Genomic DNA, 22,704 nt, shown 5'->3' with positions numbered 1-22,704 from the left:
ATTACCAGCGAGTAAATATTAAATATTTACACCACAGAAAAACTAAAAGGTTATGTTGTAATTTTATCTATTCATGATCCCCTAGAAGTAGCTTCTACAATTAGACCCAGTTTATTTATTTTTAGTGTAAATATAATTTATATATAAAATAAAAAATAGACTCAAAGTTTTATGTTTAAATTTTAAAATTAGAAATTTATTATTTCTGTAAGCTTTTATTTTAGTAAATTTAGTGTCGCTGTTGAATTCCGAGTTTGACATTTAATAATGCACCAAAGGTTTAAAGACTTTGAAATATATTTAAATAGATAACATTGTTGGTTTTAAAAAATGGGTAGAAAAAAATCACGTCCAAGTAAGTGTAAACAAAATACTCAGCCGAAAAAATTGTCGTCTACCAAAAAGAATGAAATTTTAATTCAGTGTGATAAATTGTTACGATGTAAGTATTTTTTTTATTATTTTTTTTGTTAGTGAAATTTCTAAAATTTTGATATTTTTTTTAATGAAAATTAATTTGGCAGATATTTATTAAATTTTAAGAATTTTTTAACAAATAAATTATGTTAAAAAAAAAAAAACATGTAGAAATTTTAATAAATTAAAAATGCAATTTTTTAAAAATAATTTTTCGGAACAAATTTATTTGTTATAAAATATTTAAAATTATTAAATGTACGCTACATTAATTTTGATAAAAATTTTTTTAATTCTTATTTTTTATTCAATAAAATTAAATAAAAATTTTTTTTTTTTTAATTTTTTAAAAATTTATTTAATAAAAAAATTATAAAATTAATCTCAGTATCATAATTGACAATAATTAATTTAAAAAACAGTATGCAGCGATCCAGAATATTCAACACAGTTATGGGAAAATTACTTGGAGATCACGGCGGTACTGGAAAAGGTTAAACGACTAGAGGACATGAAGATCAGCGGGACATCAAAGCGTTCAGTAGCAATTGAACAGTTCCTAAAATGGTTGCAAGAAAACGGAGCGAATTACGAAGGGACGAGCATCGCCGAGTTCCCGGGATACGAGCTGGGATTGAAAGCTAGGAAGAACTTCAGCGCCAATGATTTTCTGCTGCAAATACCAGGAAAAATAATCTTCAGCTGCGAGACAGCAGCACCTGAGCTCGCGGCTCTGCAGAATGATCCACTGATCCAGCACATGCCTCAGGTCGCTCTGGCCATCGCTCTGCTTATTGAGAGACACAAGGACAACTCCAAGTGGAAGCCTTACTTGAATATTTTGCCTAGTAATTATTGTACTGTCTTATATATGACCACCAATGATATGATTGAGTTAAAAGGCAGTCCTACTTTAGGTAATTTTATATTTTTTAATAATTTATTAAAATTTTTTTTTTTAATGAGCCTATTAATTTAAAAAATTTTTAAACAAATTTTACTTTGATAAAATTTATGAAAAAATAGTTAAATTATTAAAAAAAAAATTTTTTTTAATATTATACTTTATTTTCAAATTTTTTACTTAAAATTATAAAAGAAAATTTTCTAAAATTCATCAATTTAAAAATCACTAAAAATTCAATCATAAATCGTTCAAAATTTATCAGAATAAAATTACTGCAAAATAAATAATAAAAACTCATCTAATTAATTAATTATTTAGAAGCTGCATTGAAACATTGCCGAAATATCGCGCGACAATACTCGTACTTCAACCAGCTCTTCAACAACAACAGCAACCCAGTCTCCGAGCTCCTGCGTGAAGTTTTCACCTACGAAGAATACTGGTAAGTCAAAAAACTCAATAAAATATACATCCATATATTTCAAAAATAACATAAATACACTAAAAATAAATAAAAATACTCCTCCCTCTCAAAATAAATTTAAAATTTAATTACAAAATTTAACTTAAAAAAAAAAAAAAAAAAAAAAAAAAAAACAATCAGCCTTGAGTAATTTTCTACAAATACTGCTAGATAAACCTAGATCACTTCATAAAATCAGGAATAGTCTCCCAACTGTCATTAGCATCCAGCGAGTCATTATCAATATCGCTCTTGCAATCAAAGCGCTCCTCGACTTGCTGAATCTCTTGCTGTACCGTGCGCTTGGTAGTCGAGGTGGCCACGACGTTCACCATGATCGTGTTAAGACTACTAGAATTCGACAGCTTCCTGTTGATCGCCGGGGCTTGAAAAACAGTTTTCGCGAAAGAATTCTTGTACCTGTACCTCTGCTTCTGCTTGATCCTGCAGACGATGAAGATCACCAAAAATCCTACAATAGTCAATCCTAAAATCATTCCGCTTGCAATAATACTAGGTCTCACCCTGGACAAAGTTTTCTTCTCTATTTCTTCATTAAAAACTTCAGGAGTCTTCTCAACCTCCAAAGTCTCCAGTTCATGAATTACTTCTTCAACTGCTCCAATTTCCTGCTCTATTAATTTTCTTTCTACTTGAATATTCTTCCCAGATCTTTTATCACTAACTTCTTTCTCTTTTCCAATTTTTAAATTATTATTATCATCATCCACATTTTCAAATCTTGCCTTAAGATCATCAAAAGCATTCCTAACTTCATACTTTAGAGACTCTGTCGTCGAGGTGGAAGTAACTGTCGAGACCTTCTCAACAATTTCCCCATCAATGGTCAGATTTCTTCCAAAAGGCAGCGAGTCAAAAGCCTTCAACAAATCTTCAAGGTCAAAAACTTCCTTACCAACATCAGGCTTCTTACCTTCATCAGGCTTACCATCAAACAGGTCAATAACAATCGGCTCTTTCTTACCATCTTCCTCAATTTTGTCATCAGAAGCGTCAGAAGCTTCAGTAGCACTCTCATTTTCTTCAAAATTCTTCAAACTCCCCGGCCTGATCCTCGAAAGTTCTGCCAAGTGAACTTGACTGGACCCGCGCTGTCTTAACGCAATCAGCTCGTCAATGCTCATGTTCCTGGAGCTCAGAATATCTTCAAGTCTCTTAGCGCTGGACCCAGTGCTAATAAGCTCAAAAATCTCCGCTCGGACCTCGGGCTCCATTTTAGAAATTATTCTTTCATAAACCTGACCAGGTCGTCCTGTTTCATAATCCTCGAACCCGAGAGTCGTAGCTTCTGTATCCTTTCCATCATTCTGGTAGTCATCAGACTCGAAGAGATTGTTGGACTTATCGTCAGCATAAGCCTCGACTTTAGTCGGCTTGGTCGGCGGCTGGGTCGTCAGGATGTGCTCAATGCTTAAAGTAGACCCTACTTCTCTGGTCAAGTCTTCGAACTTGGCGAAAATGGTGTTTCCGATCCTCTCGGTCACTGAAGAATCTTTGCCGCTTTCGGTGCTGTCCTCGATGTCAGAGGGAATTGTCGAAAAATCAGAGAACTCCATTATCTCGTCGTTGTCAAGTTGGGTCGTGGTTGATCGCTCCTCGTTAGTTGTCTCCTCAGCTGGAACTGCTTCTTCAATAATCGCCGTTGTTATCGCACTTGGTGGTTGAGCTGATTTAGACGCTGGTTTCTTGGTAAAGGTATTCAGCCGTGGAAATATTATAGGCGAAGGTAATTTAGTTGTTGAAAGTTTTTCGTTGTACTTTCTCTCATTAGATTCTTGAGTTAGCTTTTTTTTATCTAATTCATCCGTGATTTTTTCTTTAAAAACTGGAGATCTAGATGTTGTTGTTGATGTAGAAGTAGATATCCTTGAATTAACGCGCAATTTGTTGCGTCTAAATGGCCGTCGCCATCTCCGTTCATTGGATTCTTTAACAGGATTCTTAATCTTCCTATTGTCTTCATTAACAACCGTACTATTTCTTCTTCCATTTTCTTCCAGTTCATTACTCTTACCCCCACCAGCATCAGTATTATTAAACAAACTGGTAATATTATTAAACCCACTGTCTGTTTCATAATCTTTGCTCTTCAGCGCGTTAATAACTTCCGCTTTCCTCTTGAGCAAGTCGCTCAAACTCAAGTTCTTCCTCTGCAAGACTTCAGACAAGCTGTTGCCCTCGACCTGCTGCATCTTCAACAAGGACTTTAATTCCGAGTTTTCTTCTTGAGGAATTGGAGCTGAAGTTGAAGAAGAAGCTACCTTGGTTCTATTTCTCCTACGCTCAGAATCCAACTCCCTGTTTCGCTCGACCTGGAACTCGTAATTGCTAGGCGGTCTGCGTTTTCTAGGCCGGGGTCGCTGGTACTCTTCGTCATTCAGCTCGTACTCATTTTTATTCCCAAATGAATTGACCCAATCGTTGGTACGCGTAACCTGTTTTGTTTTTTCCGTCGGTGTCAATGTACTTGGACTTGCACTGGAACTGGTACTAACAGTGGTAGGTCTTGATGTCGTTGTCGTTGTCGATGTTGATGATGATGATGATGATGAAGAAATAGTCGTTGTTGTAATAGTTGTACTTATTGGAGTTGTTGAAGTTGTTACACTTAAAGTAGGCGTTGTTATAGGTGTTGTAGATAAACTTGTTTGAATAGTTTGTTCTACGTAACTGGTATGTGAATCTTCTTCCGGTAATTTAGTTACAGGCTTTGGTTTCCTGGTACGATAACGTTTATTTCCATTTCTTAAATTATTATTATTATTATTTTCATCAGTTGCATAATAATAATTATGTGGAGTTATTTCAGAAGAAGAAATAATTTCAGGTATTGGTAAATTAATATTTGTTAATGGTATATTTAAATACCGTAATTTAGCAAGATGTAATTCATGTAATTTATTTGTTATGGGCTCATGATTCAACGGTACTGTAATAGGAACAGCAACTGGTAATTGAGGAGTTTTTAATATTACTGGAGTTGGAATTCCACCATTTTGATCAAATTTACTATCTACCGGCTTATCAGTAATTACCAAAGGAAAATTAAGTACTGGTACTTTTCCCTGCTCTTGATGAATCTTACCACTTTCTTTAACATTATCCGAATAATTAATATTAAAAGGGTTTGTTTTTTCCCGCGGTTTAGGTACTTTTCGTCTGGTGGCGGCCTCTTCGAAGGGAACTAGTGGAACTGAGTCGCCGTCTCGCCATTTTGGCTCGATGGCTTCGCCTGTACTCCGCCATTTTCCTATGAGCTTTCCACCCCGGTATTCATTTTCTTCTTCACGATTATTATTATTATTATTATTATTATTATTATTATTATTATTGCTGGTGGTAAATTGAGAGATTGACTCTTGTGGTAGATAATCGGGATGATAATCCGCAGTCGCTGCGACGGCTACTGCTGCTGCTGCTGAAAGGACAGCTTCCTCACCGTTGAGATGAGGATACTTCTGAAAAAAAAAAAAAAAAAAAAAAAAAAAAAAAAAAATTATATTAGATTTTTTTTTCAAAATTAAAAAAATTTTTTTTTTATTGCAATTTTATTTTTTCAATTTTAATTAAAAAAAATTTTATTTTTTTAATTGTAACTTTTTTTTTAATTTTAATTTAAAAAAAATTTTTTTTTTTTGTAATTTTTTTTTTTAATTTTAATTTTAAAGAAGTAAATTAATGATGGGCTTTCGAACGAGATTTTATGATATCTCAAGTTATTTCATGGACTATGGCGCTAAACCATGTAATTGTAATAGCTAAGGAATTGTAACGAGAATCGTGAGAAAGAAGCTCCAATTATGATCATCGTGCAGTCGAAAGTCCCATGGAAAGTCGAGAGAATTTATTTCTTAGCTATATTATTATATTATATTAAATTATATTATTCTTCTCAAAGCAATGCTATTCTTGCTGCGTATGTTTTGTTTTAGTTGCCGAGTTTAATAATTGCTGTATTACATATTACATTGTCCTATTTTATATATTTTACTTATTGTAGATGAATTGCGAGCCGAGATTCTTAAGAGTATTTAAATTTCACCATGACTCGCTGCCATTTCTGGAGCCACAGTATTTTATTATTACCGGCTATGCTGGATAATTTATTAATACTAGTAAAGAAGAAATATATAGATTTATTTTTTTTTTAAGTTAGATTGAGAAAGTGAGCAATTGAGTCTTTATAGTCAGTTTTATTATTTTGTTTATTTCCGGTCGAAAATATGACAAGAAAACCGCAAGTACTTAGTTTGAGAAGAAAGTTTTGTAAATAAAAAATTACGCAAGAGTTTTTATTAGTATGGTTTGTTTAAATTTATTTTTTTTTTTTTAAGTTTGTAAATTTTTTTATGCAATTTATATGAACAATAACGAGTGCAGTATGAATTATTCAAAAATTGTGAAAAAATTTTTTTATTTATTTATTTGAAATATTTTAATTAATTAAATAAAATAAATCAAAAATTTAATTTAATAAAAAATAATTTAAAGTACAAAAAAATTGAAAAAAAATGTTCAAATTAAAAAAAAAAAGAAGAAAAAAAAATTTTTAATGAAAATAAAGTCATTAATTAAAATTTAATAAAATAAAAAATATTTAAAGAAAAATTATAAAAAATGTTGACAAAAAAAATAATTTTTAAAAAATTTTAAAATATTTTTTTAAATAAAAATATTAAATTTATTTTTTTTAGTAAGAATATTTAAAAGTTTTTCTAGAAACATCTATATATGAAAGTATATTTATAAATTATGCATTGATATGATAATTGAAATTGCAATTAATATTTATAAAGACAAACATAAAAAATAAGACAATTTGTTATTATTTTTATTAATTAATTTTTTTACAGACAGTAAAAAAAAAATCAATGACAATTTTTCAATCAAATTATAAAATATATAAAATTCAAATTTTTTGTTAAAAAATACAAAAATAATAATAATAATAAAAAATAAAAAATGATAGCCAGTGAAGCTCATCAATTTAAAATTAGAAACTCGCATAAAATCATCTAAACTTACGTGATTTCTCCTCGAATTTTTCGAGCCGCTCAATCTCGAGTCAAATGTCAGACAGTTTCCAATTGCAACCACCGCCAATATTAATAACAATAACAATTGTAATCCTCTATCCATAATTTCTGGCACTTCAAACTGTTCTAATAACAATTTCCTGCTACAAAAGTCCGCGTCATTTCTTCAAAAGCTTGAACACCAAAGTGCTCAGCATTTCAAAAAAAAAAAAAAAAAAAAAAAAAAAAAAAAAAAAAAAAAAACTCTTTAAATTCTCAATAAATTTTTCCACCAAAATTAATTAATTAATTAATTATCAATGATAATTAAACAAATAAACTCTCTTTGCTCTCCGCTTATCCCAGTAGTGCACAAACCAAACCACAAACACCAGAATAATAAAAATAATATTCTTCCTATGTTTATTACACACTCTAATAATTTCTTGCCAGTTCATTCATTAATTTGGATAAAAAATAAATAATTAAATAATTAAACAAAAAAAAAAAATTCTTCACTTTTGACAAATATTTTTAAACAATAAATTTTTGAATTAAAAAAATAATGTGAAGAAATATTAAAAGAGCGTCGATGCACACGCGTTAAGATTGTCTCGCAAACTGATGCGGTTTTCTCTTAACCGTAGCAGTAAGTAAGCCGGTGAAACTTAAAGATACTTCTAAAGGTTCATAGATACCAGCAGCTCTCGCCTTCCATCTCTCTCTCTCTCTCTCCCCGAGTTACATTTATTTTTATATATAATAAAATCCAATAGCTGATTACTCATTACCATTAAATTAACATTTCTTTGATCATAAACTCGCGTCGGATTTTACCCGAAGCAATAACTAAAGTATATCATCGTAGGATTTTAAAAATAAATATGTGGAGTAATTTTAAATGTAACTCAACTAGTTAATGTAATGATCCGGCTCATTACAAGTTTCTAGCAATTATACGTGACTCAATTTTATTTAATTCAGGTAATATAACTCAATAGACATTTTTTGACCATTCTATTTTTATTATTACTTATCTAATTATTTAAATTGAATAAGCGAAAGCTAATTAGGTCGAAAGAAGTCTAATTATAATTTAAATTAGTTTTTAATTAATAGTTTTAATTTTTATTTTTATTTCTGGGAAATTAAAATAGCAATCGAAGGTTTTGGTTTCGGTTTTTGATCCGCGTATTGATAACTCTGAAAATAAATAGTAGAAAGTGCTAGCAGATCTCACGACCTTCTCACATGCATCCAAGTGTACATCCACGTTCCCTTTTACAGTTCTTTAGTTTAACTAAAAACTTTTAATTGTTATTTGGGAGTGTAATTAATATATATATATATATATATATATATATATATATATATATATATATATATATATATATATATATATATATATATATATATATGTATTTCTTCTCTTTATTTTATTTTTGTGGGAATTTTAGAGGTATTGAAAGGACAATTTCACTATTTTCTCTTTGTTTTGGTTTTATTTTGTTAATTAAACAAGCAATTTAATTTAATTAAAATTTTTTTATTTAAAGTTTGAATTAATTTTTATTAAATAGTTTAATATTTTTTTTAATTATTCTGTCTAAAGGATTGAAGATATGAAAAAATTAACGAGAACCTTTTTTATAGAAAATTTAATTTTCTACAAAAAAAGTTTCTTATCATTTTTTTTTTTTAATTTCAATATTTCGCTTAAAATTTTGAAATTTCTAAAAATTGTTTTTATTTGATATTTTTAATAAAATTTCTATGGAATAAATTATTATTATTGTTATTTTGGCTAAAATATTGATGATATGAAAAAATGAAAAGAAACCTTTTTGGTAGAAAATTAAATGCTCTATAATAAAGGTTCCCATCGATTTTCTCATATTTTTGATATTTTAGACAGAATATTAAATATAAACAAAAAAAAAATTTTTTTTTTGGTAAATTTAAAAGTAGTTTTTAGATTATTATTAATATTATTATGATTTTAAAAAGAACTCAGTCAATTTTTCCATATTTTTTATATTTTAGAATGACATTACAATTGTTTTAATTTTTTTTCAACAAAAAAATTATTTAAAAAATAGACTTGTAGATTTATTTTATTAAAAATGCAATTTTTTTAAAATAAACTTTTTTGAACAATTTTTTTTGTCAATAAAAAATTAAAAAATTATCAAGTGACAGCTAACTTTAATGTCATTATTTTAGACAGAATATTTATTTAAATAAAATGCAAAAAAAAAATTTTACTGAAGAATTTAAAAGTGTTTTTAAATAATTTATAATTAAAATAATAATATATAATTAAAAGATAAAATAGTATGAATAAAAGTCTGTAAATTTTATTTTATTATAAAAATATAGTAACTGTGTTAACTTTCTATCAATATCTCCAGGAATGACTGGAATTTTTAGATTGAAAAAGAATAAAATAGTAAAATAAATAAGTAATGAGTAGCCAGGCAGTTCTTTAAGTAAGTACCCTCACCTGAGCTGGCAATCGAACGCCGTCATTGCAAATAAATCACCTAAGGATGAAAATCGGTCAGCGAAATCCAAAACGAGTTGACAATTTTAGGACTCGCGAACCTGACCCACTAACAGGAAATTTGTTAATAAAAACACCTCGCCAAGAACTTTCTCTCTCGAGTAAAATTTTATTTATTCCGTTTTGTTATGCCGGTTATAATAACAGTTTTCCTTTTTATTTGTTAAACACACGCCGTTCTGTTCACAAACAAATATATTCACGGTCACATTCTCTCATTGTTGGAATTCTTTGCGATCCTTTCAATAAAAAAATTTATTTATCACTTATTGTTATGAATTTTATTACAATTTATAAAATTTTAAGTGATACTCGATCTGTTTAAATGTTAATTCTTTAACAGGTATTATTGAATAATTAAATTACTTTAAAAATTACAAAAGATATCAATTAATTAAATTAATCAATTATTTATTTTAAAAAGTTTTGGTTAATAGATGTTGAACAATTTTTATTGAGATTAAAACAATATGAAAGTTTATGTGAAAGTACTCTCATTTAATGTTTCAATCTTGACTTTCAATTACCCAAATTATATTTTTATTTCATTTTACTTGTAAATATTTTTTTGGATTCATTAATTGTGATTATAAAAATAAATTATTGATTTATTGAGCTCATTTAAGTATAACTTGAGTTTAATTGTAAGCAATGTATTAAAATACAATTTATTAAGCAGTGGGTTAATTTATTAAAATAGAATTTTATTAAGAACCGTACAATAATAATAAATTATGAGGAAATTTATTAATTATTAAAAAAAAAAAAAAAAAAACTTTGTTAATTATTATTAATATCAATGATTTTAATAACGCATCAATTTTTTTTTTTTTACTTCGTTAAAATTAATGTTTTGTCTAAAATATTAGTCTTTTATTATTTTTTTTATATTTTTGATATTTACGCCAAAATAACAATAATTTCAATAATAATCTAAAAATTTCTTCTAAATGTGCCAAAAAATTTTTTTTAATTTAAATTTATTATTCTGTCTAAAATATTAAAGATATGAAAATATTTATAAGGACCTTTTTGATAAAAAATTTAATTTTCTACAAAAAAGGTCTCATATAATTTTGTCATATTTTTTATATTTACGCCAAAATAATAATAATAATAATAATAATAATAATAATAATAATAATAATAATAATAATAATAATAATAATAATAACTACAATTTTTTGTTTTAGCTGGGCAGTATCAACAGTAATGACAAGACAAAATATAATTCCAAGTAAAAATGGCACCCAAATGATCCACGCGCTCATCCCAATGTGGGACATGTGCAATCACGAGGAAGGAACTGTAAGTACAAGTCTAATTATTTATAAACAAACATAACAATAATAAATAATAACATGCTTTGAATAACTATGATTAATTCTTTTTACTCATTAAATTATCAGATTACAACAGATTTCAACGTAAACTCAGACACCTGCGATTGTTACGCGAAGCGAGATTTCAAAACAGGAGACCAAATATTCATAAACTACGGCTCAAGGACAAACTCGGATTTTTTTGTGCACTCAGGATTCGTTACCGAGAATAACAAAAACGACGGATTTAAATTGAGGCTGGGAATCAGCAAATCGGACCCTCTTTGCCGTGAGAAGACACTTTTGCTAGAAAAACTCGGATTTTCTAGTACTACTATGACATTCTTGCTCGAGGACTCCAGCGAGCCAATCTCCGACCAGATGCGGGCGTTCCTGAGGATTTTCAGCATGAGAAAATCTGATTTAGATCATTGGATCGAGTCAGATAAGATCTTGGATCTGAAACACCGCGATTGCTCGCTGGACACTGTTGTTGAAGATAATGTTAGGAAATTTTTACTTATGAGGCTTAAGCTGCTGATTGCTAATTATCCGACTACTTTAGAGGTAATTAGTATTTTTAATAAATTTATTTTATTAAATTTTTAAAATAATTTTTTAATATATTTATTTAAATAGTTTTTTTTTTAGAAGCTTTATAATTAATTAACAAAATACAACAAATATTACTTAATAATTAAAAATTTCGTAAATCTAACTCCACTACTTATTTTTTTTTTTATTACAGGAAGATTTAAATTTATTAAGTACAACAATGTCGCAGACGAAGAAGATGATTCTCCAGCTGAGGATCTCCGAGAAAAAAATCCTCAAACGAACCCTGGAATTCATCGATCAGTAAACTCAAGCCTAGAAAATCAAACGCATTTATTGATAATTAATTTCTAAAAAATTATATTTATAAACAAATTAATTAATTAGTAAAAAATTGCGAGAGACGCTTTGAGCTTGATTTGTCAATTAGATTCCATGAAAACTGATCATGTTGCTTTAATTTCGAAGTTTTATTAAATATTGAGTGATTTGCTTTGATTCATTAATTTTGAGTGTGAATTTTAAAGCATTTAGCATTTTGCTGAATTATTCTGAGTAACTATTTATTCAACACTACATAATATTATTATTATTATTACTATTATTAAATTAAATTTCGTTTGTAATAGTTTTGTGGATTTAAAACTTTAAATAATAAATATTATGATTGAACTTAATTTTATTTTAATTGTTAAATTATTTAATGACAACTTAAAATAATTATAAAATTAAATTTTACTAAATTTTAAAATTAAAAAACAATATTAAATTTTTTTTTTTTTTTTTTGTAGTTTTAATAAATTTTTGTACGGAAAAATATTTATAATTTAAAAAAAAATTTTTTAAATGTAAATATAAATTTATCAATTATATTTTTATACTGTGCGATGAGATAACTTCAGTTATCACTATTGCGTAAGCAGGCATTGCATTAAATTTTTACATAATTACTCAGATAAGCGACAAATAAGTTTGCAAAATACAACCTGAGTCTTAATAATTATAATTTAATAATTTAATAATAAAATAATGACTTCAATTATTGAAGTTAATGTTAAGGACATAAGATTCTCTACGTCCTTGCAAGCTGATGGAAGTGACGCTATGGTAAGCTAGAATAAATCAAAATTAGAAAATTTATCATCAATTTTTTTTTTTTATTTTAAAATAATTCAATAAAATTAATTTATCTCAGCACCCAGATCCAGATTATTCTTGTGCTTATGTAACAATTAAATTAGAGAATGGAACTGAAGGATATGGGTTGACATTTACTTTGGGTAGAGGGACTCAAATTGGTAATTAATTAATATTTAATTAATTTATCTTTATAAATTGATTAGTAAATAAAAATAAATCTATTTTATTAAAAAAATGAGCAAAATTGAAATGTTGCAATTTATTAAAAATTAAAAAAAAATTTTTTTAGTTGTATCAGCATGTGAAGCTATTTTAAAAATGGTAATGCATAAAGATGTCAATGAAATTTTTAGTAATTTTGGTAAATTTTGGAGATACATCACCAGTGAATCACAATTACGCTGGGTAATTATTTTTTTTAATTATAAATTTTTGATAAAAAAAAAAAAAAAAAAAAAATTTTTTTTTTATTAATTTTCTAAAACAAAATTCTTAATTTTAATTTCTTTATTTAGTTAGGGCCTGAAAAAGGTGTAATACACCTTGCAACAGCAGCGGTAATAAACGCTCTTTGGGACTTATGGGCGCGAATTGAGAAAGTACCTCTCTGGAAATTATTAACAAATTTGACTCCTGAGCAATTGGTATCAACAATTGATTTTCGATATATGTAAGTTGTTATTCAATTAATTTATCCTATTATTATTTTTATTATTAAAAAAATAAGTAAAATTTTTATTGTAAAAGGAATTTTTAGTTTTTTTTTTTTTTTTTTTTTTTTTTTTAATAATAATTACAGCTTACAGAAAAAACAAATTTATTTGAATCAAGTAAATAATTTTGAAAAATTTAATCTTCTTAATTTGAGTTAAAAAATTTTAAGGCTAAGAAATTTCACTTGATTTAAATAAATTTTATTTGATTTAAGAATTTTTTGTTTTGAGCTTCTTCAAAATTATTTTTTTAGTTCAATAATTTTTCCTCTTAATTCAAGTTAATATTTTTTTAGTGCATAAATATGTCAGAGACAAATTTCCTTTTTTTTTTTTTTTAAATATTTATTGTATAAATAATAAATTACAATTTTTAGTACAGACGTAATAACACCAAAAGAAGCGATCGAACTCCTAAAAAGCCGACAAAATGGCCAAAAAGACCGCGAAGAAAAGCTCCTAACCCTTGGACTCCCCGCCTACACAACCCAAGTGGGCTGGCTGGGATATTCCGACGAGAAAGTGCGTTCCTTGTGTAAAAAATACCTCGAGGCTGGCTACACCAGCTTCAAAGCAAAAGTAGGCCGCGATTTAGAGGACGATGTCCGGAGATGCGGGCTAATTCGCGAAGAAATCGGGCCTGATAACAAGCTTATCGTGGACGCAAATCAAATCTGGGGGGTTCAAGAAGCCGTCGAGTGGATGAACCAGCTGCAGAAGTTCAACATCCTCTGGATCGAGGAGCCAACTTCCCCGGATGATATTCTGGGGCACAGAACGATCAAGGAGAAGCTAAAACCTCTCGGAATCGGAGTCGCGACTGGGGAAGCTTGCGCGAATCGCGTAATGTTCAAGCAGTTTCTTCAATCAGGCGCGGTTGATTTTTGTCAGATTGACTCCGCGAGGATTGGCGGAGTCAATGAAATTCTTGCTGTTTATTTGATGGCTTGGAAATTTAAAGGTTTAGTATTTTAATTTTTTCAAATTTAGATTGAAAAAATTATTTTAATAGTAAATTTTCCAAATTTTTACCAAAAATTTTATAAAAATTTATTTTTAATATTTATAAAATTGTAATCAATTTATTTAATTATTTTTTCAATAATTTTTAAATTATTTAATATTTGTATGAAGTTAAATTTTTAATTTTAATATCATAAAGCAATTAATTAATTTTAATCATGAAAAACAAAAAAATTAATTCAATATTTATTATTTATAATAAAAAAAAATTATTTCACAAACTTTCTCATAGTTTTATTATTTTTATATTTCTCCAATTTTTTTTTTTTTTTTTTTTTTTGTTGAGACGGAGCACTTAAATGAGTTTTTAATTCTTATATTCATTTATTTATTTTTAATTAATTAATTAATTAATAAAAAATTAGTTCCAGTATGTCCGCATGCAGGAGGAGTAGGACTCTGCGAAATGGTTCAGCATCTTCAGATGTGGGACTACGTATCTTTAAGCGGTACTACCGAAAATCGCGTTATTGAATACGTGGACCAGCAACACGAGCACTTTTTAACACCCACAGTGGTAAAAAACGCGCATTACATGCCTCCTAAATCTCCTGGGTACTCAACTCAATTTAAGGATCAAACGATTTTGGACTACGAGTATCCTCACGGCAGAGAATGGCAAAGTATGTTTAAACAAGGAATTTACAAATTTAATTAATTTTATAAATTTTTAAAAATTGTAGTCATTTTATTATTTTAAAACTTACTTATAAATATTTTTTAATAAAAAAAAACTCTTAATTTAATTTTAAAAAAACAAAATTAATTTTTTTAAAGAAGAAATATAAAAAAAAAAAATATTTTTTAATTATTAAAATATAATTATTTATTCTTAATAAATAAATTAAATTTTTTAAATTATAATAATTAGTCATTTCTTCTAAGTTTAAAAATACAAATATTATTATTTTTTAATTAACAATAAATTTTTCACTTCTTCCCAAAAAAAATTTTTATTTGATTTTGTTAATTTATAAATGAATTTTTTAATTTATATTGATTTAAAAAAGTGAATTTATTTTTTTACATTTAAATTTTTAAGAAGAAATAAATTTTAAATAAAATTGTAGTTTTTATTTTATTTATTTGTAAATTATAAAACATAAAATAGCTAGCTGTAAATTACTATAAAGATGTATTAATTACAAAAAAAAAAAAAAAAAAAAAAAAAAAAAAAAAAAAAACCCAAAACTGCTGTTAAGACCCTCTCAGGTATAATCGTAAATAGTAATCCCTTTCCATCATTAATACTTCACCGAGAAAATATCTCCCTTAGACAGTAAATTATTTTTTGAGTCCTACCTATATAAAGTTCTTTGCAAATTAAGATAGAGGTAGAGTAGGGAAGAAACCCCCTAACTACTGCCAAGAGATTTTTTCAGGTATAAATAGGAGTCGTAGTTCCTTGTGGTCATTTATTCTTCTCCGAGACTCGCTCTCAGACAGTCATCTCGACAACAACTGCAGTTCAATTTGAATTTCTAAAAAGTAAGTAATAAAATCCATACTTTCTAATTAAAAATTTTGTTTTTAAAAATAAAAATCTAACGATGTAATTTTTAATTCCAGCAAAAATGTTTCCAATAACTTCACAATATTGGAGCTCTGATCTAATACCTTCCCAAGATTGGACCTCTTATCCATTAGAGTACAAAGAAAGATGGCCGAAGCTTCACGTAGCCGTGTGGTATGGCTTCTACACAGTCGTCGAAGGGATACTAAGAAGCGGAACTCCAGCAGATTCTGCCTTCGACGGAGTCGTCGGCCGAGGATTTACTCCTCTTCATTTGGCGGCTCTAAAAAACCAGTTAAAGTGCGCGGAAGTTCTTCTCGAGTACGGAGCAAGTGTTTCCCCTCAAACAGGCGCCGTTTGCGACCCGATTAACATCGCAGTGTTCAAGAACCACCAGAAGATGGTGATTCTGTTGCTCTCGCACGGATCTGACGTCAATTCGCGATTCAGTGACGGTTTTTTTAAATTGTTCTACCACGAATTAAGCCGTGATTGGTGGATGGGCCACGGATTAACGCTCTTGCACTGTTCTACACTTCTGAGAAATGAAGAAATGACACAAATTATACTAAACAGCGGCGCTGACATTTATTTAAAGACCAGATTGGGAAAAAGTAGTCTGATGCAGGCCGTGGAGGTCGATAATGTAAATCTGGTCAAGTATTTGGTGGAAAAAGGAGTTGGAGTGAACGACCGCGACTCCTTTGGACAACCTGTTCTGCATTACGTGGTTCACAACGCCATGAAGAAGGAATGTATCTACAGCGAGAGCTACACCGACGAGCTGATGAAGAAAAAGATGGAAATTGTGAAGTATTTAGTTTATGCCGGCGCGGATGTCAATGCCAAGTTCACGGAGTCCCTTCCCCGGTCAACTGTTCTGCATTATATGATGCTCTACAGGTTCAGCGCTGGAGTCCAGTACATGCTGGATCGCTCCGATTTGGACTGGAATCACGTCGATTTGGAAATTGTCACTCTAGGAGACGCGATGTTCGACGAAGTGCACCCGATATTCTACTCTCAGAACTTTCTTCGTCACGTCAAGCAAGGATACGCGTACGTCATGTATTTAATTGCACACTGGTCAGTTAGCAGACATGCCCTCGGGCTGCCGGTCTGTAACATTCCGGCGAGACAGCTGCTTCAAAATAAAGAATTTCAAAACCTCTATGCTGATAAACTGTTAACTTATCAACAAGTGGTTAAAACATTCGTCAAAGACTTGCAGAATGTCAAGGTCAGTAAAACTGACATCTCTTTTTACTATTTGCTGACTTGTGAAAATAAGGAATTAATTAATCTGACGGCCAACAAGGCTGTCAGGACCTTGAATGGAGGCGGAAGCGAGTTTGAGCAGAAGTTCAGTAATCCTCTGGGAGACATGCTCCTCAGGAGGGTTTATTGGGCTCATAAGAAGAGAACCTTAAGGAAGAAGGCTGTAGAAATTGTTTTTGACTTATTTTCTGGCGCTCTGGATTATGACTGCTGTTATTTTATTTTGAGGTTTGTGAAAGATAGAGACTTAATAAGAATGGTTTCTTCGGCTAGTAAAATTAATTAATTTTTTAATTTTTTAATTTAAATATTTGTAATAATAATTTTGGTAAATAATTATAAACATTATTTTTAAGTTTAAAAAAAAAAAATATCTAATAAAGTCAATTAATTTTTTAATTGAAAAAAAAAAAAAAAATTAATTATGTAAATTATTGTAATTATTTGTGAATAATTATAAGCTTTATTTTACTTGTAATATCTCTTATTTATAATTGTGTTTAATTTATAATAAATAACATAATAAATAAAATTTTTAACTTTACAATTTATTCCATCCTTGACATTACTAAGTACTTTAAGTTTATAATTTAAAAAAAATTTACACTGTTTTGACGAGTTTTCACCGAAGTTGGCATAATATCTTTAACTTTTGATTTTCGTAAAGATATAAAATCAAAAAGTAAATTGAGGTAACAAATTTCCCAGTATATACCTATTTATAGACCTTAAAGATTTATTACGGCTAATAAATAATATTTAAGAGGTTTTAATTTTTTGGTTACTTAATTACTATGTACTAAGCTTGTTTCAAAGAGTCATTACTCCGAAAAAATTTTCGAGATAATGTCAGCAAGAGGAATTACCCAAATTCAGGTAAAGTGTCAAGATCATTAGGAAAAGGTAGTTGTATATATATGCAAGAAAGGACAATATCTACAAAATTTACGGCTTCAGGCTTCAATAGTATTAAACATACCCAATGCTATTTATTTTAATTTCCTTATTATTACTCACAATATACCAAGCTTTCTACATCCCTTTTTTCTTCGGATTTAATTTTTTACGACCTTTTAATGTATTTGCACGATGTTTAAATTTAGTAATCTCTTTAATGGTAATTTTAAATTTTCGTCTTTAAGTATTACCTTTTTTTTTAAATTAAAGTAAGGGCATATTGTTCAATGTTTGCTGAATGTTAGCTGTCGTAAAATAGTAGACGGAGAACAATATAAGGATTTAAATTTATAAATACCTTCTTGTTGACTGGGAATTTTTTTTTTTTTATTTTTAGGTGCATTATTTATGAAAATAAAATTAGCCGACATTTAAAAATATTAATTAAAAAATTAAAAAAATATAATTGCAATTTTTTATAAATAACTTTTTAGTTTTAATTTAATTAATAAAAGTAAAAAATTTTTAGACGTTTGCTAACTTTAGTTTTATGCATTATTTGTATAATTTTTGTTAAATTTAGATTGAAAAAATTATTTTAATAATAAATTTTCCAAATTTTTACCAAAAATTTTATAAACATTTATTTTTAATATTTATAAAATTGCAATCAATTTATTTAATCATTAAAAAATTATTTAATATTTCTATGAAGTTAATATTATAACAAAATTAATTAATTTTTTTCATGAAAAACAGAAAAAATAATTCAATATTTATCAATTATAAATAAAAAAAAAAATTATGTTACAAACAACTTTCTTATAGTTTTTTTTTTTTTTTTTTTTTTTTTTTTCCAAGAAAGTAATTCTACTTTATTTAATCATAATTATGCAAATTAATAATTTTTTATGCACGCAAAGAAGGATTAGATGACATGTGCCTATCGGTCCCACGTGTCCCCCACACTCCCACTTCAAACTAGGGCCCACTAGATAATTTGCCGCATATAATAGTTACAAAATTTGTGACTGCTTAATTTGAAAACGACTTCGTTACCCTCAAGGTCGATGACACAACCCAGTGTCCAAAGTAGTACTACTTAGTCACGTGACAAAGTCTTTCACCTTAAATAATTATCTTATTTTAATTAAAAAAATAAATCAGTAAAAATGGAAGTAAGCAACGAGAGAACAATCCTTTTAAAAAAATTATCGCTCAACTTGTCGATAATATTTGGTGATATAAAAAGCGTGCGAGTGCTTATCAAAAAAGATGCGGACATAACCAAATCTGGTAAAAAAACGTGGACGATACTTCACGTCGCGGCGAAGTACGGGCTCTTTAAAATAGTGAATCTTTTAATAAAAAACGGCGCTTCAGTAAATTCTGTGATAACTGAATCAAAAGGAAAAGAATTCACTCCTCTGTACCTCGCAGTTTTGAAAAATCACGTTAAATGCGCGAAGATACTTTTAAAAAACGGCGCGAAAGTGTCTCCGACTGCAGAGGGCGTCACTCACCCAATTCAAATCGCAGTTTTTAAAGGTTACGAGGAAATGGCGGCTCTGCTTTTGGATTACGGTGCGCAGGTGAATGTTCGGTTTAACGAAAGCTTTTTTAAAGTTTTCAAAAATCAAATGCCCAGTAATTTGTGGAAGGATCACAACCTCCCGCTGTTACACTGCGCAATTCTCCAGCAGTTTAACGGGATGACGCAAATTTTATTGAAACATGGCGCGGATATTAATTTGACGACTTCTTTGGGCAAAACGACGTTAATGCAAGCTGTTGAGGTTAGTAATGACAAATTAGTTAAATTTTTGATCACGAAAGGCGCTGATGTCAATGCTTGCGATCATTTTGGGCAACCGGTGCTGCATTTCACGATTATTAACGCCAATAGGAAGATCTCGATGTACAGCAAGGAAGAAAACGCTCGGAAAATACAAAAAATGGAGATTATTGAACTTTTGATTAATGCCGGAGCTAATGTTGAGGCTCGTTTTCCTCCGGACAAATGCCACTCCTCAGTTCTTCATTACATGGTTATGTTTGGCTTTCACTGCGGAGTTGAGTATTTACTTAACAAAGTTGACTTTAACCCAGCGGAAATTGACCTAAGGACCGTTTTTTCAGGGAAATTGAACCGCAGCAGCTTCACTCCGGACATTGTTGGAGATGCGAGCTACATCCATGATCTGGAGGACAATTTCGAGTCAATTAATTACTCGATTATCCAGTGGGCCATTGCCAGGGACATGGTCGGCCTGCCTGTGAACAAGGAGATTATTTTGAAGCACCCGATCCACAGCTCCATCTATTTGGAGAATTTTACCAAAGAAATGGAATATTTCAAGAAGAAAATCACGAACCAGGTGCAGTTCCTGACCCAGTTTAAAATTGCCTCGGGAAATGTCACCTTTTCTCGGATTTTAACTGGAAAAATGAATGAATTGGTCAAACTGTTGAACAACAAGACGGTTAATTACTTCACTGCGCTGGAAGAAAACAAATCTAGAATTTTAAACTACTATGATTTGATGGAGAGACGACTCTGCGCTGCGGAACGGAGGAGAGTCTTGTTGAAGAAATCCACTGAAGCTATGTTTCAGCTTCTTATTGATAAACTCCCGTACGATTGCTGCGAGAAAATTGTTTGCTATTTTAATGATAAGGAATTAGAAGCTTTTAGTAATTCTTACGTGGAGAAGAATATACAAAAATCGCGGAGGAAAATTACTTGTAAAAATTATATTAATAGTAAAATTTACTAATAAAAATTAATTTTTTTTTTTTTATATTTTTGGTATTTAAGGCTTTAAAAGATTAAATCTCATGAATTTTTAATCAAATTTAAAATCTAGTACAAAACAGTATTAAGATGAAGTATGTAAGTGTCGATTTGTGATCGAACCAAAGTTTTATTTAATAAAACATGAAAATGAAGTGCAATTATTTTTAAATATCTTTTTAATTAAAATTCAATTTAAAAATTTTTTTAAAGGTTTGAAATAAAATATTATTTTAATTGAAATAAAGATCTTTATTAAAAACAATGTAACAAAAACAATAAGCTTCACTTAATTTGAACTCAAAGTTCCAAAGATACAAAATAAATTATTACAACAATTATTATTATAGTAAATAATAATAATTTACAATTAATATCACATTAAGCAATATTCAAGTCACTTCTAGTAATTTACATAATTTATTAAACATAATATTTATGAAAAACAATTTAATTAATTATTTATTAACCATATCCTACCAATTTCTATAAGAATATTCGTTGAATATTATTTAAACATTATTTCCAAGTTTTAGTTAACTCGGGGCGTGAAACCGCGACTTGACATAATCAGTCTGTATAAAAAAAAGATTTATGAAAATTTTCAATTAATTATTTATTGATTTTTTATTTATAAATGTTTTTATACTTACACTAACAAACCACAGTGAATTTGGTCTAAACATTTGCCGCTTTAAGAAGTTCATATTTTCCACTGGATAAATTACGTGTAAATGCAAATGATTTACAGTATTGAAAGGTGGCCAGTGAAATCCAGTTCTAGTTGATCCAAGATCTAGACCTTGTTGTGCTGCTACAACTTCTACTGTGTCCACTATTTTGTCAACTGTAATTATATCAGTAAGTTTATTAAAATTTTATTTATTCTTTTTAATAAATTAATAATGTAGATAATAATAATAAAAAAATTTTATGATTATAAATTATTTTTTTTAGTCAAATTTTTTAGCCAAATAATAAAAAAAAAATAATTTATATTAAAAAAAAAAATAAATAACTTATAAAAAAAAAAAATGATTTCTAAAACTTGAAAAAAATTAAAATAATAATAATTAATTACACAGTGATTCATCCTCCAATTTAAGTTCTTTAGCATTAGCAATATGATTTTTAGGAATTATCAAATAATGATGATCTGATGCTGGATTAATATCCTTGATACAAATTAGGTCATCGTCCTGCAACCATTCATTTTCATAAATTATTACGCAAATGTATATGAAATAAGTAATTATACATAATAAATTTATACAAATTAATACATAATCAATTTTTTTTTATCAATAAAATGATGTAAAATAAAAATACTTTACCTCATAAATGCTCTCAGACGGTGACTCCCCTTTGATGATCTTGCAAAATATACATCCGTCTTGAAATGTAGCCATTGTGGAATGAACTATTTAAAAAAAATTAATTGTGTCGCTCCAATAAATTAAATTTACAACAAATTGGTTAAAAAATTTATATTGTTGCGATTATATGCGCCTAGAGATTTCTCGATTGATTATTTAATAGTAAGGACTAAGACTTGGGTCTCTTTATTAAGCACTCCAAATTGATTAATGTCAAAATAAAATTTTCGATAAAGTTGTTTCCGAGAAAAACTATCAACTACGCGGAAATGGACGGAAGAGGTTCACCTCTTTTTCATAAGTCGATAATGCACCATGTTAGATAGAGCCACTTTACTTTCTCAGTAGTGGGGAAAATGGACCGTTCCTTTTTCCCTTAAAATAATTTTAAAATTATTTTTTTTTCTAATAAAAAAGAATATAATTTACTGAGTTTTGCAATAAAAGAAGAAATTTAATTTTTAAAATCCAAAAAATTTTATTCATAAATTTTTTTTTCTCAAAATTATTAAAAAAAATGACTTTTGTTAAAATGCACTGTACTTTTTCAAATATATAAGCTCATTTTGATATTACACTCATCAAGAGCTTTCATTTAAGTACCCACTTGCATTTTTTATATATTTATCATATATACATATATATAATATATATAAATATATGAAAAATTGATGTGGGTACTCAAATGAAAGGTCTTGACGAGTGTA

The 22,704-nt window shown here is 28.4% G+C and overlaps 5 protein-coding genes across 6 annotated transcripts; 3 read left to right on the top strand and 2 right to left on the bottom strand.

Annotated features, from left to right (window-relative positions):
- The first annotated feature begins 76 nt into the window (after positions 1-76).
- Positions 77-11,940, top strand: Setd3 (SET domain containing 3). Its single transcript, XM_074256268.1, has 6 exons — positions 77-442; positions 840-1,334; positions 1,643-1,766; positions 10,580-10,694; positions 10,796-11,275; positions 11,457-11,940. Exons 1-6 carry the CDS (start codon positions 331-333, stop codon positions 11,568-11,570), a joined length of 1,440 nt encoding a protein of 479 aa, XP_074112369.1. The 5' UTR covers positions 77-330; the 3' UTR covers positions 11,571-11,940.
- Positions 1,782-7,784, bottom strand: LOC141536045 (uncharacterized). 2 transcript variants are annotated; one of them, XM_074256266.1, is made up of 2 exons: positions 6,834-7,784; positions 1,782-5,266 (listed from the first exon to the last, which is right to left on the bottom strand). In XM_074256266.1, the coding sequence occupies exons 1-2, from the start codon at positions 6,945-6,947 to the stop codon at positions 1,970-1,972; spliced, it is 3,411 nt and encodes a 1,136-aa protein (XP_074112367.1). In that variant the 5' UTR covers positions 6,948-7,784; the 3' UTR covers positions 1,782-1,969. The 2 variants fall into 2 exon arrangements, with proteins under 2 accessions (XP_074112367.1, XP_074112368.1); XM_074256267.1 differs by having other exon boundaries at positions 1,782-5,263.
- Positions 11,941-12,224: 284 nt separating the features above from the next.
- Positions 12,225-15,330, top strand: LOC141535659 (mitochondrial enolase superfamily member 1). Its single transcript, XM_074255710.1, has 6 exons — positions 12,225-12,370; positions 12,459-12,561; positions 12,693-12,808; positions 12,919-13,073; positions 13,494-14,077; positions 14,505-15,330. Exons 1-6 carry the CDS (start codon positions 12,293-12,295, stop codon positions 14,795-14,797), a joined length of 1,329 nt encoding a protein of 442 aa, XP_074111811.1. The 5' UTR covers positions 12,225-12,292; the 3' UTR covers positions 14,798-15,330.
- Positions 15,331-15,468: 138 nt separating this feature from the next.
- LOC141535658 (uncharacterized) lies at positions 15,469-17,392 on the top strand. Its single transcript, XM_074255709.1, has 2 exons — positions 15,469-15,627; positions 15,709-17,392. The coding sequence occupies exon 2, from the start codon at positions 15,714-15,716 to the stop codon at positions 17,214-17,216; it is 1,503 nt and encodes a 500-aa protein (XP_074111810.1). The 5' UTR covers positions 15,469-15,627; positions 15,709-15,713; the 3' UTR covers positions 17,217-17,392.
- A 3,630-nt stretch (positions 17,393-21,022) lies between these two features.
- Positions 21,023-22,262, bottom strand: LOC141535838 (adenosine 5'-monophosphoramidase HINT3). The gene is made up of 4 exons (XM_074255990.1): positions 21,956-22,262; positions 21,703-21,820; positions 21,275-21,468; positions 21,023-21,196 (listed from the first exon to the last, which is right to left on the bottom strand). Exons 1-4 carry the CDS (start codon positions 22,028-22,030, stop codon positions 21,158-21,160), a joined length of 426 nt encoding a protein of 141 aa, XP_074112091.1. The 5' UTR covers positions 22,031-22,262; the 3' UTR covers positions 21,023-21,157.
- Positions 22,263-22,704: the final 442 nt, after the last annotated feature.

This window comes from Cotesia typhae, unplaced genomic scaffold, assembly GCF_013202065.1.
Source record: "Cotesia typhae breed Kobodo isofemale line unplaced genomic scaffold, CoteBio_Ctyphae scaffold_152, whole genome shotgun sequence".
In the NCBI taxonomy this organism is placed as follows: domain Eukaryota; kingdom Metazoa; phylum Arthropoda; class Insecta; order Hymenoptera; family Braconidae; genus Cotesia; species Cotesia typhae.
Note: the sequence above shows the minus strand (reverse complement) of the source record. Positions and strands in the feature narration are given on the sequence as shown.